At 43.6% G+C, this 20,497-nt stretch overlaps 3 protein-coding genes across 3 annotated transcripts; all 3 read left to right on the forward strand.

Moving 5' to 3' along the window:
- Positions 1–918, forward strand: LOC115457856 (olfactory receptor 11H6-like). The gene has a single exon (XM_030187512.1). The coding sequence runs from the start codon at positions 1–3 to the stop codon at positions 916–918; it is 918 nt and encodes a 305-aa protein (XP_030043372.1).
- A 9,814-nt stretch (positions 919–10,732) lies between these two features.
- On the forward strand, positions 10,733–11,656 carry LOC115457084 (olfactory receptor 11G2-like). The gene has a single exon (XM_030186507.1). It carries the CDS (start codon positions 10,733–10,735, stop codon positions 11,654–11,656), a length of 924 nt encoding a protein of 307 aa, XP_030042367.1.
- A 7,670-nt stretch (positions 11,657–19,326) lies between these two features.
- Positions 19,327–20,244, forward strand: LOC115458071 (olfactory receptor 11G2-like). Its single transcript, XM_030187881.1, has one exon. It carries the CDS (start codon positions 19,327–19,329, stop codon positions 20,242–20,244), a length of 918 nt encoding a protein of 305 aa, XP_030043741.1.
- Positions 20,245–20,497: the final 253 nt, after the last annotated feature.

Genomic DNA, 20,497 nt, shown 5'->3' on the forward strand with positions numbered 1-20,497 from the left:
ATGCAAGAAGGAAACCAAACAGACGTGAAAGAATTTATTCTTTACGGACTCACTATCAATAAAAGTTCACAGGCTGCTCTATTTACACTGTTCCTAGTGATCTATACTCTCACCTTGGTTGGGAACACATCCATCATCATGTTGGTATGGTCCAACACTTCCCTTCACAAACCCATGTACATTTTACTTGGCAATCTGTCTTTCGTTGAAATCTGGTACACGACCAGCACGGTCCCAAAAATGCTTTCTGGCTTACTGTCTACAATTAACTCTATTTCTTTCAGTGGTTGTTTCATTCAATTTTATTTTTTCTTCTCATTTGGTACAACTGAGAGTTTTCTTCTCACCGTCATGGGTTATGATCGATATCTAGCCATCTGCCATCCTCTCCGCTACAATACCTTAATGAACAATAATAAATGTTTTTTCTTTACTGCTTCTTGCTGGATTATTGGGTTCATTGGGTCTTTGCTGCCTATAATATTAGTATCAGAGTTGCCATTCTGTGGTCCAAATAAGATTAATCATTTCCTGTGTGATCCAGGGCCTCTTCTGGAACTTTCTTGTGTGAGGTATTTGAGAACTGAAGTGGTCATTACTGTATATTTTGCCCTAATGCTCTTCATTACCTTCTTATTTACCTTCATCTCTTACACTTTCATTATACAAACCATATTAAGAATCCCGTCGTCATCTGGACGCTCTAAGGCCTTCTCTACTTGTGCCTCCCACCTCACGGTGGTGTCCATTTTTTTTGGATGTGTTATGTATATGTATATTAGGCCTTCAGGCAATCATCCATTTCCAATAGATAAGGTAATAGCTGTGTTCTACACAGTTGTGACTCCTCTATTGAATCCCGTAATCTACACCCTAAGGAACAAGGAGGTCCTGGAGGCACTGAAGAAGATGATATGATTGTAAAAATGTATTCTTCTGTCTATATTATACATATTTATTATACTATTTCTCAAATTTGTTCCAGGGACACCATAAACAAGCAATAGAGGGTAAGATCTGCATAACTCACAAAATGAAAGTGAGGACATCTGGAAGAGACAGAGAAATCTGTCTTCTCGTTGATTTTCTTTATCTTTGGGTTGCGTTTGATGAAACAACTGCTCAAAGGTATTAAATCCCTGATGCTGCCCTAGTTGGGGTGAAACATGTCCAAGTAGCATTATGGTTTTAAAGTTGTGTTTATGGGTTGTTGCTACAAATAAACCTTATCATCTATATTTTCTTTGACTATTGATCTGTTTTTGTGTCTTGAGCTGGGGGATCCATAGCCAGTAAGAGTTTCAGGATACCCATAGTGATTAAAATATGTAGGAATTGCACTGTAAACATTTCCTGATATTTTTTAAAGGAATATAGATATATTTGATGCACATTTTTTCTATATAGTATATATAATTATGCACAGGACATATATCTATCTATCTATCAATCTATCTATCCCTCTTTCTCCGATCTATTTTGATATGCATCTATCTACCCATCTCTCTCTTACAGGTCTTCATATTGTTTTATGAATTTAATTTTTCATCCAGAAGATCATAAAATAACATTTGTTTGTGTGAGTTAAAACAATGCTACTCTGCAATCGTCTGTATAAATTCTCCTATTCTTTGGATTTAACATTTCCTCTTCTGTTCCTCATTCAGTGGTAGTCTGCCTTTCCTTTTTAGCCTCCTAAGGGGACAAAACTTACCTGGTGTTCTGCGTCATTGAAAAGTGGTTGCCTATCACCCCAAAAAAAGCCATGAACAGATTTACAAAAAGAATTGAAGAACGATCTGAGAAAGATATACATGAAAAAATGGACTGAAATATTCACTTGGCAATGGAAAACCACGTGGATTATATTCAAAGTGATTTAAACTGCTGAATAGTGCCATAGTGGAGGAGTAGCCTAGTGGTTAGTGCAGTGGACTTTGATCCTGGGGACCTGAGTTTGATTCCCACTGTAGCTCCTTGTGACTCTGGGCAAGTCACTTAACCCTCCATTGCCCCTGGTACAAAATAAGTACCTGAATATATGTAAACCGCTTTGAATGTAGTTGCAAAAACCTCAGAAAGGCGGTATATTAAGTCCCATTTCCCTTTCCCTTATGACATCACAATATCAGAAGTGAGCCGAGTATCGGGCAATCAAGCCATTGTGACATCACTGATGAGGTTGGCTCTTATTGGTGGAATGAGTGGAGGAGTAGCCTAGTGGTTAGTGCAGTGGACTTTGATCCTGGGGAACTGAGTTGAATTCCCACTGCAGCTCCTTGTGACTCTGGGCAAGTCATTTAACTCTCCATTGCCCTGGTACAAAATAAGTACCTGAATATATGTAAACCGCTTTGAATGTACTTGCAAAAACCTCAGAAAGGCGGTATATCAAGTCCCATTTCCCTTTCCCCTCTAACTGCCTATGCCGAAACCAGCTAGTTTATGGGCAGTCCGGGGGTGGAGTTAGGCTGTAGTTGAAAAACACCACCACTAGCCAGCTAAATTTCAGAGTGCTAACCAGTAAGTAACTGTATAAAGGGGCCCTTTTACCAAAGGGTGATGGGACTACCACCGGCTTGGCACACGGCAAATAGGCCCTACCACCAAGCTCTCTCAGGAGCCTGGGTGATGTTCTGATTTTCCTGTGTGCCATTTCCAATGCATTTCCAGTGTATTTTCTAACACCAGGGGTTATGCCTGGATGTAACTGGGCAGCACTGCATGCTGTCCGATTACCGCTGGGTTACCGTCAGAGCCCTCACCACCCCCTAAATAGGAAGCGGTAAGAGCTTCATGGTGCGACCGCACCTTGAGTATTGTGTTTAATTCTGTTCGCCGCATCTCAAGAAAGATATAGTAGAACTGGAAAAGGTGCAGCGAAGGGCGACAAAAATGATAGCGGGGATGGGACGACTTCCCTATGAAGTAAGACTAAGGAGGCTAGGGCTATACAGCTTGGAGAAGAGACGGCTGAGGGGAGACATGATAGAGGTATATAAAATAACGAGTGGAGTGGAACAGGTGGATGTGAAGCGTCTGTTCACGCTTTCCAAAAATACTAGGACTAGGGGGCATGCGATGAAACTACAGTGTAGTAAATTTAAAACAAATAGGAGAAAGTTTTTCTTCACCCAACGCATAATTAAACTCTAGAATTCGTTGCCAGAGAACGTAGTGAAGGCGGTTAGCTTGGCAGAGCTTAAAAAGGGGTTGGACGGTTTCCTAAAGGACAAGTCCATAGACCGTTACTCAGTGGCGTAGGAAGGGGGGGTGAGGCGGTCCGCCCCGGATGCACACCGCTGGGGGGGGTGTCGGCTCCGCTGGTTCACTGCTTTCTCTGCCCCGGAACAGGTTACTTCTTGTTCCGGGGCAGAGAGAGCAGGGAACCAGCGGAGCCGACGCAGCTCCCATCGACGTGCACTCGGGGTGGAGCGGCCCTCCCGCCCGCCCTCTTTGGTAAGAATGTGCTCCGGGGGGTGTGCGCACGTGCACTGTGCTGCACCCGGGGGGGGGGGGGGGGGTGCACAGTGGCGAACTGCCCCGGGTGTCAGCCGCCCTCGCTACGGCACTGCCGCTACTAAATGGACTTGGGGAAAATCCACAATTTCGGGAATAACATGTATAAAATGTTTGTACGTTTGGGTAGCTTGCCAGGTGCCCTTGACCTGGATTGGCCACTGTCGGGGACAGGATGCTGGGCTCGATGAACCTTTGGTGCTTTTCCCAGTGTGGCATTACTTATGTACTTATGTAATAAATGGCCAAGCGGCAATTTTTTAATTACCATACGACATTTTCTAGCCCTTTAAAATAAAGGCTTTTTTTTTTTTTACCAGCTGTGGTAAAAGGTGGCCTCAGCACATGGCAATCTATGTACCAATGCCACCATGGGCCACCTTTCACCACCATTTGGTGAAAGGCCTCCAAAGTTAGGACAGAAAAACAGCTGCACTAACGTTTTATAGCGAGTTAATCGGGCACCAGTCTGAATATTGGCCAGTACCCAGTTAACTTCCAGTCAGCGATTATACCCAATTATTCACTGCTGGGAGCCATGCAGGCCCCAGCATTGAGGGCCCCTTTTACAAAGCAGCGGTAAGCCCAACGCGGACTTAACTCTCCCTAAACAGGAAGTACCAGCGGGCTACCGCAGCAGCCCGGCAGTACTTTCCACCCCCAGCGCACCATCATACTTGGCGCTACAAAAATATATTTATTTTTGTAGCACCGGTGTGTACCCAATGGTAATCGGGGCAGTGCCACACGCTGCCTGGTTACTGCTGGGTTAGCGCGGGAGCCCTTACTGCCCCTCAATAGGTCATGTGCCCCCAAAATGGCCACATGACAATTGCTTTACTTGCTGCATGGCATTTCCTGCCAAAAGAAAGACCTAACTTTCATTTATTATTAGGATTTATTTACCGCCTTTTTGAAGGAATTCACTCAAGGTGGTGTACAGTAAGAATAGATCAAGCATAAGAAATAGACAATTACAGCAGTAAAAATATTCAAATAACAATACAAAGTATGGCATGGTATACTATTTACAATGTCAACACAATACGGTAGCTTGGTAAAAGGGGTCCTAAATATCTGGGCTTAGTTCAGCTCATGGCCGGAAGCAGCTTACCACCATGGGCTGAATATTCACTCCTATGTAATGTGTTCTTTACCTCTAGTGAATTTCAAGTCTTTTTATAGACATTTAAATCAAAGTCAACCTTGTCTCACATTGAGATGGAAGAGTTAGAAATTAGATTCCCTCGTTTATATTTTTCTTCTTCCTCTCTTCTCTCTCCTTTTTTCTCTCCTTTCCCATAATCAACTCTCCCTTAGAGGATATGAATTGAGGTTGTAGGGTAGTAGACATAGCATTAATATCAGGAAATACTTTTCCACAGAGAGCATAGTGGATGCCTGGAATACTCTCCTGGTCAGTGTAGTAAGGACTAAAGCACTTAGCAAGCAACTGTTGATACTAATTGGCATTAATTAGAATTTACGCACACAACTTGCTAAGCGTATTTTGTAAAGTGGTGCACATAAATTCTAATGCACGCTGCAAAAAAGGGTCATAACCATGGCCGTGGAATGGGCAGGTCATGGGCATATTAAAAATCTACATGCATGTTTATAGAATACACCTTCTCCACACCTAACGTGGGTGTCGGTATTTACACCAAGTTTTACTTGGCATAAATGGATGTACCTAGAGTTAGGCATAGGCATGGCTGCTAGGCCTATTCTATCAACCATCTAAAACTTCAAAGTCCAAACAATGATTCATAGGATCATATACGGAGAGTCCCCTAGCTACATGAATGACCTAATCGACCTCCCAATCAGAAACACATCAATGTCCTCACGTACTTACCTCAATTTACACCTTCCTAACTGCAAAAGAATTAAATACAAAACCTCCTATGCATCTAGTTTCTCATTTTTGGGCAGCCAGCTTTGGAACGCTCTGCCAAGATCCATCCAAACAATTAACGTTTATATACCCTTCAGGTGAATGTTGAGGACACATCTCTTCAAGCAAGCTTACCCTAATGACCCAACCTAACCTTTTTATGCCCACCCACACATCTCCTGCTCTGAAGATGATTATACCTTAATCCATGTCTCCCAAACTCCTTATACTCATACCCCAGTCTTCACCATCTCCAGTGGCGTTCCGACGGGCGCTGACACCCGTGGCGGATCGCCGATGCGCCCCGCCCCCCGGTTGCAGCGCCCCCCCGTGCAGCGCGCCCCCCCCCGGTGAAGGGACACCCCCCCACCCCGGTGAAAGAACCCCCCGGGTGCACGCCGCTGGGTGGGGGTGCCGCGCGCGTCGTTCATTTCCATGCTCCCTCTGCCCTGGAACAGGTTACTTGGACTTGGACCGCCCCCACCGCACCCCCCTTGGTACGCCACTGTCCATCTCCATACACCATACCCCTCCCAGTCTCTTTCCTTTTGCCTATCATACCTTGTTTGCCTTTCCATGTTCAATTCACATATTTTTAAAACCTTACTATTACTGTTTATTACAATTTGTAATATTTTCCTTATAATACTTTGTAATTCTATTTACTATGTAAGCCGCATTGAACCTGCTGTGTGTGGGAAAGCGCAGGGTACAAATGTAATAAATAATAATAATAAATAATCTAGGTGTATTTTATAAACCATGCCTAAATTACGCCTAGGCGTAAATATTTTCAGTGCCGATTTGTCAGTCGCCATATGTAGAATCTAGTCCAATGTGTGTAAATCAAGGTCCTTTGCCAGAAGTTTTAAGAAAAACTAATTATCACTAATCACAGCATTCTGTGATGCCAGAAACACGGCACGGCTTCCAAAGTTTAGTGATAATGACTTGCAGTTTAATCTCTCTGGGTACTGTCAGCCTGTCAGAAGTATAACCTTCTATAAAAGCAAGAGGGGAGACGCTGTCCTCGTCTGAGTTCCTCTGAAAGAAGAGTCTGAACCTAAAGCTGAAATCTCAGCCTCCAAGTTAGTGGGGGTGATAAAGGGGACGGTAGAGGACAGGGAAGCTTCTGCGATTGACAAGGAAGAGGATTCTTCTCAACTAGCCATCAAAATTCTGGAGTCAGCCCATCAATTTATTCATCAGCCTGGACTATGTGGCTGAAGAGTGAATAATTTAACTCTTGCATTTCATCCTGGTGACTTCAAGACCTCAAGAACAGTAAGTAGCAAAGTTTTCAGAAGATTAAGCTAATTCCAATAAAAGGCAACAGTAGTACTGTCTCTCTTTGTTAAATTGTACAGCGCTGCGTAACCCTAGTAGCGCTCTAGAAATGTTAAGTAGTAGTAGTAGTATAAGGTGATTGCAGTGACCTTTCCCTGGGGTATTCATTCTCGTACTCTCATTAAATTTATAAGATTTTCTTTGCTTGTCCTTTCTGGGTGCGGAAATCTGCAATCCCAAGACCATAAGGAGAAAACACAGATTGCTGTCACTTTATAAAGTTCTCATAAAATCTAGCTTTCTTCTTAAGGTAATTCTGTTGACCCCTAAAAAAAAAAATGATTATGAAACTTTCCATTGTGTTCTTAGGAATACATCTACATTTTATTGAAACCTATTCACTTCCAATCCTGATATCGCTTTTTTCCATGATTTTCACTGTAAATAAATTGGGATGTAATTTTGCTTATTTGAAGCCTAAGGCAGGTATCACGCTGCTTGAGGCAAAACACACTCATGGCACAGAAGACTCACAGAGAGAGAAACTGGAACTGCTTTTGAAAAGTACAAAAAAAATGTGATCCACTGAGCAAAAAGATACTAAAAGTGGGCTTACAAATAACAGAGATAAAGGTTATAAAAGTTTGGAAAGGTAAGGTTGGGCAACTTACATTTTTGAAAGTTGTGCATATTGTAGGATCAGTAGAAATGGGCTATGCAACTTTTATTTAACAACTGATGTTTTTCATGTTCTCAAGCCTAAAAACTATGAGTTATGTGGTTTCTGAGCGTTAATTGCTTTTTTATTGATAAACATTTCTCTCATTTTTTAAAGAAGCAATTTAGGATCCGATTCTATAAATGGCACGCTAAATCTAGGCATGTCCGATGGATGTGACAAAAAGTTTATTCCATAAGCCGCATCTAAATTCTGATGTGGTTTATAGAATACGCATTGGCCGGGTGGATGTGCATAGATTTCGGCGTGGCCATTTATGCCAGTGAAAAGCTTGTGTAAATAATGCCTGCACCCAGTGGTGTGCTGGAGCCGGCTCGCAAGAGCCGGTTGTTACATTTTTTACCATCTTGTGAGCCAGTTGTTCTTCAGGGTGAGTCGGCTCTCCTCCCTCCCTCCCCCGAGCTACAGGGTCCCAGGCTCCGAGTCCAGTGTACATACCTGAAGAAGGCAACCACCCTGGTTGTCCAGTGGATTCTTCAGGGCAGGCAGGAAAGATCCCCAGTCTTGCCTGCCCGCTGCCGGATCGCTCTTTAAAAATGGCTGCCGAGACTTCTGCTGAAGTCTTGGAGGCCGCCCTTGTAAATGTCAGCGGCCATTTTGAAGAGCGATGCAGTAGCGCCGTGGGAGAGTCAGCGCCGGCAGCGGGCAGGAAAGATTGGGGATCTTTCTGCCTGCCCCGAAGAATCCACTGGACAACCAGTTTGCCTTCTTGAGGTATGTACTGGACTCAGAGACTGGGACCCTGTAGCTCGCATGGGGTGGGGGCGGGGGAGGAGGAGACGAGCAGAGCTGGCTTGCTCTGCACCACAGAAGCTCAGTCTTCCTGGAGTAATGCATTGCCCCCCTCCCAGGCTCTCTCCCTGGCTATAGCCAGCTCTGCAATTTGGGGGGGGCGCAGAGGTGGACCGGGGAGAGAGCCCATTGTGGGGGGGTCGCACAGAGGTGGACCGGGGAGAGAGCCTTTTGTGGGGGGGGGGCGTGCAGAGGTGGACCGGGGAGAGAGCCTGTTGTGTGTGTGTGTGTGTGGGGGGGGGTGCGCGCAGAGGTGGACCAGGGAGCGCACCTGTTGTGGGGGGACGTGCGCAGAGGTGGACCGGGGAGAGAGCCGGTTGTGGGGTGGGCACAGAGGTGGACCGGGGAGAGAGCCTGTTGTTAAAAATTTACCAGCACACTACTGCCTGCACCTAAATCTATACACATAAGCCCAAATTGTATAACAACGCATATACATTTGATTGATGGCACCGACATTCCTATGCTCCTCCCATGACCATGCTCCCATTTTGGCTGCGTGCGTTAGAATTTATGTGCACCTCTTTATAGAATACACTTTGAAAGAAGCACGTGTAAATACCAATCAAGTTCAATTAGTGATAAGTGGCCATTACCGGCCACTTATCATGACTAATGACTCGTTAAACAATTTAGTAGTGTGCATCAACTGGCCAGACGCACAAATTTACGCACGCTACTCTGTGCACCATATAAAGAATACAGCAGTTAGTCCATACCGGAGGCTGAAATTTTGCAGGATTCTACAGTTGATATCCCTGTATCTTGTGGTATAAATAAGTCATATACCCCATTTTTGATACCTTTTCTCTCAATAGGTCACAAATAACTTTGCCCCACTTTATTCCAATTGGACAATGTGATTTTAAATAAAAGCCATGTGTCATGATGATGTTGTCTAAAATGTTTCCAGTTCCATTTGTCAAGATTTAGGAAACAAAATAGTTCTTTAATGGTGATTATTTATAATGGTTTATACCAACTCCCTGAACATTATTCATTTGAGATGGTTTACATATTCAGTAAAACAAAGCCTGGCTCCTTCGTAGTGATGGGGAAAAGGAAATGGGACTTGATATACTGCCTTTCTGAGGTTTTTGCAACTACATTCAAAGCAGTTTACATATATTCAGGTACTCAGTTCCCCAGGATCAAAGTCCACTGCACTAACCACTAGGCTACTCCTCCACTCATTCCACCAATAAGAGCCAACCTCATCAGTGATGTCACAATGGCTTGATTGCCTGATACTCGGCTCACTTCTGATACTGTGATGTCATAAGGGAAAGGGAATTGGGACTTCATATACTGCCTTTCTGAGGTTTTTGCAGCTACATTCAAAGCGGTTTACATATATTCAGGTACTTATTTTGTACCAGGGGCAATGGAGGGTTAAGTGACTTGCCCAGAGTCAGAAGGAGCTGTAGTGAGAATTGAACCCAGTTCTCCAGGAGCAAAGTCCACTGCACTAACCACTAGGCTACTCCTCCACTAACAATGAGTCTAAGGAGAAAAATGTTCACTTTTGGCTAATTTTTGAACTTTTACTCTTTTTTTTGAAAGAAATGTTTGGTTCATTTGACTTTTTAATACACGTTAATCAACTAAACATGTTACTTGGTAGGTTAACTCATGCTAAATTGAGGGGTCCTTTTACTAAGCCATGGCAAAACTGGCCTGCGGTAGTGTGGGTTAAAAACGCTCACAAAAACATAGAAAACCTGATGACACTATGTTTGATTGGCTGTTTGTTATTGGATGATGTCATCAGGTTCTGTATGTTTTTGCAAGCTTTTTTTAAACCCATTATCGCCATTTTGTGATCTTGTTGTGAAAATACTTGATTTGTTTTTCTCCTGAAGAAGAATACATAACGGGGGGTTCCCGGTCCCTGTCAAGGATTGATTTCCAGTGTGCTGGAATATTGTGTTGAATTATGACTGCATAATGAACTGCCTGCAGTGATTTGGGTGAGGGGGAGGCAGGGCTGGTGGTTGGGAGGCAGGGCTAGTGCCGGGCATGACTTCTACGGTCTGTGCCCTGAAAATGGCAGATACAAATCAAACTAAGGCATACACAAAAAGTAGCACATATGAGTTTATCTTGTTGGGTAGACTGGATGGACCATGTAGGTCTTTTTTCTGCTGTCATCTACTATGTTACAACGTTACTATGTTCAGTGGTCTTACAGCTGTGAAGATAAGTGTACTATGCACATGGATTTTGAGTTTTTCCATTTTACATGTAGATAGAGCCTTTTGATATGTTAGTTCACCTGTATTAATATTTAGTTGGCCGTTTGTACAAAGGAAATCGCCTACTCTGATTATTTTTTAACTCTATCCCTGTATAAGAGCAATGATAACAGAATATTGTGAAGGTGTCATTAGATGAAATTGTGATCCAATAAGAAAAACAATCTGAATTTAATTAATAAATGTTCTTCTCTTTCCAAAGCTCTAGATCTCCTTTTTCCTTCCAGTTTAAACGTTGAAAGAATGTGGGAAGGAAACCAAACAGAAGTCAAGGAATTCATTCTCCGTGGACTTTCCATCAACGGAGGAGGACAGGCTCTTCTATTTACACTGTTCTTTGTCATCTACTTCCTCACATTGTTTGGTAATATATCGATAATCATGTTGGTGTGGTCCAACGCTTCTCTTCATAAGCCCATGTACTTTTTCCTCGGAAATTTATCTTTTGTCGAAATCTGGTACACAACTAGCACTGTGCCAAAAATGTTATCTGGTTTCCTGTCGCAAGATAACAGAATTTCATTCACTGGTTGCTTCATACAGTTTTTTTTCTTATTCACCTTTGGTACAACTGAATGTTTCCTTCTTGCCGTCATGGGTTATGATCGCTATCTAGCCATCTGCCAACCTCTCCGCTACAACATATTAATGAGCAGCAGGATCTGTTCCTGCCTTGCTGCTTTCTGCTGGATCATTGGGCTTCTCTTGTCTGTTGTACCTGTCAGTTTAATATCTCAGCTGCCCTTTTGTGCAGAGAATGAAGTCGATCATTTCCTGTGTGATACAGGTCCACTACTGGAACTTTCTTGTGTGAGAGATTTTGCAATAGAAGTTGCGTGTTCTATATGCACCTCATCAATGCTCCTCATAACCTTCTCCTTGACCTGCATCTCATATATTTTCATCATACACACAACAATAAGAATCCCTTCCTCAACTGGGCGCCGCAAAGCCTTCTCTACTTGTGCTTCTCATCTGACTGTGGTGATCATGTTTTTCGGATGTGCTATGTATATGTATGTCCGACCATCAGGGAAGCATCCGTTGTATTTTGATAAGATGGTGGCTGTGCTCTATACCATTGTGACTCCTTTGCTTAACCCTGTGATCTACAGCCTACGGAACAAGGAGTTCATTAAAGCGGTGAAAAAGGTCATGAAACATTGACTGTAGGGATTTTGGGTTTGCTAAATATATTTACACTGTGTGGTCCTTTTACTGAAGTGTGTGTTAGATTTTGCACTTGACACTTTAACACAGAAAATTAACGTGCAGCAGTTGCAAAACTAACACACCAAATGGGGGTTTCCGGGCTAAAGGCCTACCTGTTTGAAGCTGCTTTTGATTCCTAACTTGTCACCTGCTCGTAACCTTTATCTTGTCTTCCTCTCTTCAATAGTCCCTTTCCCTATGTGTCCTTCTGTCTGTCCTACACTTATACCTTATTAGTCCTGTCTGTCTGTCCTGATTTAGATTGTAAGCTCTTTTGAGCAGGGACTGTCTTTTCTTCATGTTCAATTGTGAAGCGCTGCGTACGACTGGTAGCGCTATAGAAATGATTTATAGTAGTGGTAGTATTTACCATTGCAGGTTGTGCATTAACATTCAGATTAAGGGATAGTACCTGCTCCTGGTTAACATGGAAACCTAAATAATGTGCATAACCTAGGGGTCCCTTTACTAAGCCGCATAAGCGTCTACGCATGCCCAACATGCGTCAAGTGGCATCTGACTCGCGTAGGTCATTACCACGCAGATTCTTTATCTCTAGGTCTATGGCTGGCAGTAAGGTCTGAGACCCAAAATGGACGCATGGCAATTTTGATTTTGCCGCACGTACATTTTCGGCAAACATTATTTTTAAAAAAAGGCATTTTTTTTGTAGGTGCACTGAAAAAGAATTCTGCGAGCACCCAAAACCCATGCCTACGCTACCACAGGTCACGTTTTACTGCGCCTTTGTAAAACGAACCCCTTAATTAGCTAACAAGCCATGGCAATGGGCAGGGAATAGATGGATAATATAAAACAAAAAGTGAGGAGAGTAGATGAGGATACCAAAAAATTTTTTTATTCACCTGAAAATTAAAAATTTAAAAACTTGATGTACATAAGAATGACCCGACACGGCCGTGTTTCGGCCCTAAGGCCTGCCTCAGGGGTCTTTATAACCTCAGAGAATGTAGCTCTCAACGTGTACTCCAAGGGAAATAACAAAACAAAACTATCTAAGATCTGTGTGTCTCCTCTCTTCTAAAGAATATATATATAAAAAAAATATATATATTAAAAAGCGAAACGAGCTTGTAAAACTCCTCTCCAAAGGGATGTCTGCAATTGTGGCATTTTTTTTGTAGGTGCACTGAAAAAGAATTCTGCGAGCACCCAAAACCCACGCCTACGCTACCACAGGTCACTTTTTACTGCGCCTTTGTAAAACGAACCCCTTAATTAGCTAACAAGCCATGGCCATGGGCAGGGAATAGATGGGTCATGGACATTCCAAAAATGTATGCGCAGGGCTGCTGATGGTAGTTCCAGCTGGAGCATTTGCCATTTCTGGTGCTCTGGGAATTTTTTTTCCCCTAGCATGGCGTTAACCCAGTCGTAATCGGGCACTGCCTGGTTACCGCTGGGCTACCGCAGGAGCCCTTACTACCGCCTCAGTGGGTGGCGGTAAGTGCTCCCTGTCGCATGGCCACATGGTAAGAATTATCTTACCGCATGGCCATTTTTTTGGGGGGGGGAGCAGTTTACCAGTTGGAGGAGTGGCCTAATGGTTAGTGCAGCGGGTTGCGGACCTGTGGAACTGGGTTCAATGCCTACTACTGTCTGATGGTCAGCAGTAGGTTGAGATCCAGTGGAATCAGGTTCAATTCCCTCTGCAGCTCCTTGTGACCCTGGGCAAGTTACAACAGTAGTACAATGTACTACGATTATGAGCCCACTAGGGACAGACCCAGTACCTGTAAAATGAAACTGTAAACTGCTTAGGTCTAATCGGTAAATAAATACTGAAATGTATGAATGAATGAATAAAAAGGGACCTGGCATAGAGGAAAAATAGCCCCTCCCCCCCCACTACCGCAAGGTGCTTTTACCTGACGCTTAATAAAAAGACCCCTAAGTGTGTAGCACACTTCAGTGAAATATCTCCTATGTCTTTCATGAATCTACTCAGTCAGAGGCCTTTCTTATTTGTTAATCTGAATAGTTTTGGGTGCAATCTTTTAATTTTCTGTAGAGGGGAGATTAAAAGAACTTCTATATACACTGCACCAGTGGCGTAGCCAGACAGCCAGTTTTGGATGGGCCCGAGCCCAAAGTAGGTGGGCACAAAATTTTCTCTGCTTTGTTTTGAGTGAACTGAAATGATGGCTGCGCGGGGGAGAAGGGGGGTGGAAAGTGGAAACAGATTACAAATTGGCTTCCTTACCTTGCTCACAGTGGACTAGATAGGTTCACTTCCACTCTGGTCTTGGGCAGCGCTTTCTCCCTTCTCCATCCCCTCCCGAGTTTTGCATTTCTCCCTCTCTTCTGCCCGCTCTCCCCGTCTGCGTGGTCTGGTCATTTTTACTGCCCTGAAGCGCCGTTCTCCCTCCAGCACCAGCGATTCTCATAGTCAGCCTTCTGCCAGCGTGCGTCGTCGGGGCCTTCTTCAGGCGCGCGTCCCACCTTTGCGGAAAACAGGAAGTTGCAGAGTAGGCGGGGCGCGCCTAAGGAGAGGCCCCGACGATGCACGCTGGCAGAAGGCTGGCTATGGAAATCGCTGGTGCTGGAGGGAGAATGGTGCTACAGGGCAGTAAAAGTAAGCAGAACTTGCGGACGGGGAGAGCGGGCAGAAGAGGCAGGAAAAGATTGGAGCCTCGCTTGGGAGAGCTACGTCACTGGTTGGGTTCGGGCTAGTTAGGGTGGGCAGGCCTGGAGCAAAAGTGGCTGGGCCTGGGCCCGTCCAGGCCCGCCCGTGGCTACGCCCCTGCGTGACTGCACTGTACACTAAATATGTAAGAGACAGTCTCTGCTCAACAGAGCTTACAATCTATTCAAGACAGACAAACAGAAAAAAATAAGAGATAAGGAAAAAGGAAATGTGAGAGTGCTAATTTAGTAAGTTTTTAACAGGGACATGTTGTATTCTCTCTTTTTCCCATAATGTGGGCTAAAGATGGATGCAATTTATTATTTCTTGTTGGTATTATCTTTGGATCATAGACGATATTGTATGTTTTCTGAAGTTTTCCTTGTATTTTGCTTGTGATGTAAAGTATAGAAATGTTCAATAAAAAAAAAAAAAATAGAAGCCTAGCATTAAGATGGAGGGGGTAGGAGACGAACAGACATCCAGGGCAAAGGAATTATTAGCCTGATCAAAGTGGTGATTGGCGAGAGGAGAGAGATCTTTACATTCCAGCTGCCAGGTTTCCTCCTTATGCTAAGGGGTGGCCATTACATATTTCCACAAACTTTGTCCATGCTTGCATGTCGATGTAGTGATAGTATAAACTAATCATCTTCAACCGGTATATTCTGTGATGCTAGAGAATTGTAAATGCAGTGTTAATAAGTGTCGACAATCAAACTGGACTAGCTTAATATATCTCTGGCAAGCTTTCATTGGCCTGCAGAAGAGAGATAACTCTTGACAGCTTAGATACATTAAGCTAATAACATGGTATCACCAACAACTCGATTATTAACTCTGCCTCTATCATGCTAGAAATACATGAAACAGAGCCCCAAACAAACTGTGTATTAATAGAAGCCGAGAACGTCTTCCAAACTTCTATGACTCAGTGATCGGCAACGTGCAGATTAGTCTCTCTGGGTACTGTCGACGTGTCAGGAACATAAGCCTTTATAAAACCAGGATGGGGAATGCTGTCTCCAGTGGAGTTCCTCTGAGTGTCAGCTGGCAGCTAAAGCCACTGGTGTGCACTGCAGGTGTTGCAGTAAGAGAAGAAAGGTGGAGACAACTTGTGCCATCGACAAAAGGGAGGACTCTTTCTTGACAAAGCAGCTTCCCAGATTTCCAGACCCAAATCATCAATTCCTACATCCACCTGACTGAAAATGAAATAATGAAATAGGTCATGATGTCCTGAAGACTTCAAAACCTCAGTCACAGTAAGTTGCACATCTGTTCTTTTCAATCATATTTTTTTATATTTTAACCAACATTTTAACCAAATAAAGACAATAATAAATGGAATATGGCAAAATTATAGCCTTCACTTGCACAGAAGTCTTATCAGTTTGTGTGGAATCAAGCTAATTGAAAGAGAAACAGCAATAATAATAAAATGATTGATTCCTGACATAGAGATTCAGTAAACAGATGTGTGTGTGTGAGTGTGTGTTTGGGGGAGGGGTTGTAGGAATGCCTACTTCACCCTTCCATCACCTACAAGTCTTTCCTTTACAGTTTCTGGATACAGAAATTAGCGCAGATAAGCAAACAAATAATTAAATGCATCTCATGAAATCCAGCAATCTCTACTTTAAGATAACTCACTTATGCCCCTTTGGGTGGAGGGGCGTATCTGACTTTCCCTGGTAGGGGGGGCCAGACCCCGAAGTGTGGGGGCCGTTTTTCACCCCCCCCCATAGGCTTCCCTTGGCAGCACAGGGGGGGTTGGCGGTGGTAGCGAGGGCCAGGGCCAAATGTACGGGGGCCAGGCACCCGTTGGCCCCATTACAGATACGCCCCTGGGGTGGACGAAATGTTAGAGATGCACAGGAATGCATGGGCATCTCTAACGTTTAGTGCGCCAACAATTTTAGCACGCATTAAAAACGTGAGCGCATCATAGTAAAAGACGCCCCTAATCACTTAAACAAATTGATCACTCCCCTTTCCTTATATTCTTTTCTGATATCTGTCCTTCTTCTGAACCTCTGCATAGTTGCTGCCATCATTAAAAATCATAAGTATATATAGGATGCTACTTCAACGAGTAGAACCCTAGTGTGGCCACCACAGGTAAAGTCCAGATCATGGAGCAAATGCACATTGTTGCTTATAACCTGTTTCCCCAAGTTTTTCCAAGTGACACCTTGGAAGTAGGAAAGATTTCTTGCCCACTTTTTCATAAAACGTAAACTGTGGACACGTGGACACAGAATTATGGCTAATTTTAATTACTAAAGCCATTCTACTAGGTGTAAGGAGGAGGGAGAGATTTATTGGCATCACTACAGACCATCTGGCAGTGTTTGAGAGTCTGTCCAAAGCAAGCAAGACTCAGGGCTTTTTTTGAGGGGGTACTGAGTACCGGCACCTTTTCCATTGTCTGCTAAAATTGACCCGTGGACTCCAAGCTTTAATGAAAGAGCTCAGGCTCTACACAACAATTTTGCCTTGTCATAGATTCTGTGACTGGTTGCAGGAGGCCTGGCTGTTGTGGGTGGGTTCCTCAGTGATCACCCCCATCCTTGAAGGGTGGCCTGGCATTTGAGTACCGGCACCTTTTTTGCTAGAAAAGATGCACTGGCAAGACTTCTAGGTTTCCTGCTCATCGCAGGACAATACTGGGGATTGTTAGCTGCCAAGCACCTAGGACAAAGCCAAAAGTAACCTCAGCTGCGCCTAGAAAGTTAAGGCTCAGGTGCGCTGTCCAAATAAAACCCTTCCCAAGTCTTGGGTATCCATCAAAAGTGTGACTAAATCAAGACATGTGCATCATTAAAGAATAGTACAGGTAATGCAGAGGGCACTGGATAGCTTGGTCTACTATAGTGAATGACAGTCAACATTAATAAAAACACTGACTGCTACCAGCTCAATATTGACCTATTTATTCTTACAATGTAGTGAAATTTATTTATATAAGGTATTTTTCCCTGATATTCAGTGCTTTTTAACCTCCCAGGAACGGTTCCTGGCCGGTTAAATAGCATTTAGCTGGCTGACTGCTAATATTTAATGTGAGATAGCTGGTTATCTCCACTGAATATTTGCGGTCAGCGCCAAAAAGTTGACCGGCTATACTGCACAATAACCAGCAATATTCAGCACCGACCAGCTAAGTTTAGCGAGCAAATCTGACTGCATAAATAGAAGTTCTTTCTTTGCCCACTATTAGCTTAACCAGCCAGTTCAGTTAGAACTGGCCAAAAAAAAGAAATGGATATTCTCTGCTGGTCACTGGAAACGGCCCGGCATTGAATACCTGGAGTTAGCTCAGATCAAGGTACTCTTGTGGGCTGTCTTCCGCCGGCTGAACATCAGCCCCTTTTTGTTAATTTTACTGATTCAGCCAAAGGAATGACTGTACAGCTTTGCATTTCTGGTATGTTTTCAGTATAATAACCTATGATTCCCACAAGGTTATCCAAATAGACATCTTTATAGATTCTCAAATCTAAAAATGGCAGAGGCTGGTGTCATTATACACAAACCAATTTATTGAGGCATAAGCTTTTAAGAACAAGGATGGATGAGGTCGTACATGATGAAGTAGACATGTCTCCAGAAGCTTATGTTAAGTCAAAAAAGTGCCAGTGGCCTCTGTCATTCTTACTATTGTATACTAATGCTTAAACCTGCCTGTTTTTGCAAAGTGATTTGGTATCATCCCGATAGGGTCTAGTATTAGACAGTAAGAGGGGCATAATCGAACGGGGACGACCATCTCTAAGGGCGTCCATCTCTAAGGACTTTCCGGCGAGGGGCGGGGAAACCCGTATTATCGAAACAAGATGGACGTCCATCTTTCGTTTCGATAATACGGTCGGGGACGCCCACATCTCAACATTTAGGTCGACCTTAGAGATGGTCGTCCCCGGTTTTTGGCCATAATGGAAACTGAGGACGCCCATCTCAGAACGACCAAATCCAAGCCCTTTGGTCATGGGAGGAGCCAGCATTCATAGTGCACTGGTCCTCCTCACATGCCAGGACACCAACCGGGCACCCTAGGGGGCACTGCAGTGGACTTCAGAAATTGCTCCCAGGTGCATAGCTCCCTTACCTTGTGTGCTGAGCCCCCCAACCCCCCCCCTAAAACCCACTCCCCACAACTGTACGCCACTACCATAGCCCTTAGGGATGAAGAGGGCACCTACATGTGGGAACAGTGGGTTTTGGGTGGGTTTTGGAGGGCTCATATTACCACTACAAGTGTAACAGGTGGGGGGATGGGCCTGGGTCCGCCTGCCTTTAGAGCACTGCACCCACTAAAAACTGCTCCAGGGACCTGCATACTGCTGTGATGGAGCTGGGTATGACATTTGAGGCTGGCATAGTGGCTGTAAAAAATGTTTTTAAAATTTTTTTAAGGTGGGAGGGGGTTGGTGACCACTGTGGGAGTAAGGGGAGGTGATCCCCGATTCCCTCCGGTGGTCATCTGGTCAGTTCGGACACCTTTTCGAGGCTTGGTCGTGAAAAAAAGGGACCAAGTAAAGCCGACCAAATGCTCGTGAGGGACGCCCTTCTTTTTTCCATTATCGGCCGAGGACGCCCATCTCTTAACCACGCCCCTGTCCCGCCTTCGGTACACTGCCGACATGCCCCCATGAACTTTGGTCGTCCTCACGACAGAAAGCAGATGAGGACGCAAAAAATCGGCTTTCGATTATGCTGATTTGGGCGACCTCGGGGGAAGGACACTGTTTAGAGGGCGCACTTTTACTGACATTTGCCACATTGTTCATTTCATTTTGGTTAGTCTTCATTTTCATTTTGGGGCAATGACACGGGAGATGAAAAAAAAACCTGATCATTTTTACCTGCTTCTCTCTTGTAAATACCCCTTAAAACCTCAATTAAATTAATGAATTAAATTTCCTTTTCCTATGTTTTACCTGTTCTTACTTCTTTCAGATTAAATATTGGAAGGATGCTAGGAGGAAACCAAACAGATGTGAAAGAATTTATTTTTTACGGACTCACAACCAACGGAAGTTCACAGGCTGCTCTATTTGCACTGTTCCTAGTGATCTACACTCTCACGTTGGTTGGAAACATATCCATCATCATGTTGGTATGGTCCAACACTTCCCTTCACAAACCTATGTACATTTTCCTGGGCAACCTGTCTTTCGTTGAAATCTGGTACACAACCAGCACGGTCCCCAAAATGCTTTCTGGCTTTCTATCTGAAATTAATTCTATTTCTTTCAATGGCTGCTTCCTACAATTTTATTTCTTCTTCTCTTTTGGCACAATCGAGTGTTTTCTTCTCACCATCATGGGTTATGATCGATATCTAGCCATCTGCCACCCTCTCCGCTACAACATCTTAATGAGCAATAACAAAAGTTGGTTCTTTGTTGCTTCTTGCTGGATTGTTGGGTTTCTCTGGTCTTTGTTTCCTATATCATTAATATCAAGGTTGCCATTTTGTGGCCCAAATAAGATTAATCATTTCCTGTGTGACCCAGGGCCTCTCCTGGAACTTTCTTGCATGAGGTATGTTAAAATTGAAGTGGCCCTTTCTGTATATATCGCTCTAATGCTTTCCATTACCTTTTCTTTTACTTTAATTTCGTATACTTTTATTATACAAACAATATTAAGAATCCCGTCCGCATCTGGGCGCCGTAAGGCCTTCTCTACTTGTGCCTCCCACCTCATTGTGGTGTCCATCTTTTTTGGATGTGTTATGTATATGTATGTTAGGCCTTCAGGGAATCATCCGTTTCCAATAGATAAGGTAATAGCTGTGTTCTACACAGTTGTGACTCCTCTATTGAATCCAGTAATCTACACCTTAAGGAACAAAGAGGTCCTGAAGGCATTAAAGAAAATGATATGATTGTCAAAATGTATTTTTCTACCTGTATATATTATTTATTTATTTTAAATTTTCTAATTGTTTCGAGAAGATTCCGAAGTGTTTCTGAAGGGTAGATCGATCAAGTTGGTCATGTAGCTCGGAGATTTATAAGATAAGAGACCCATTTTACATAGAACGTTGACAACAGAATTGAGATTTTTCAGGTGGAAGCATGCTCAGTTCCAGTGGGATTTTAGAAAAGGATATGTTGGTGCGGAGCCTTTTCTAAAAT

This window comes from Microcaecilia unicolor, chromosome 14 (genome assembly GCF_901765095.1).
Source record: "Microcaecilia unicolor chromosome 14, aMicUni1.1, whole genome shotgun sequence".
In the NCBI taxonomy this organism is placed as follows: domain Eukaryota; kingdom Metazoa; phylum Chordata; class Amphibia; order Gymnophiona; family Siphonopidae; genus Microcaecilia; species Microcaecilia unicolor.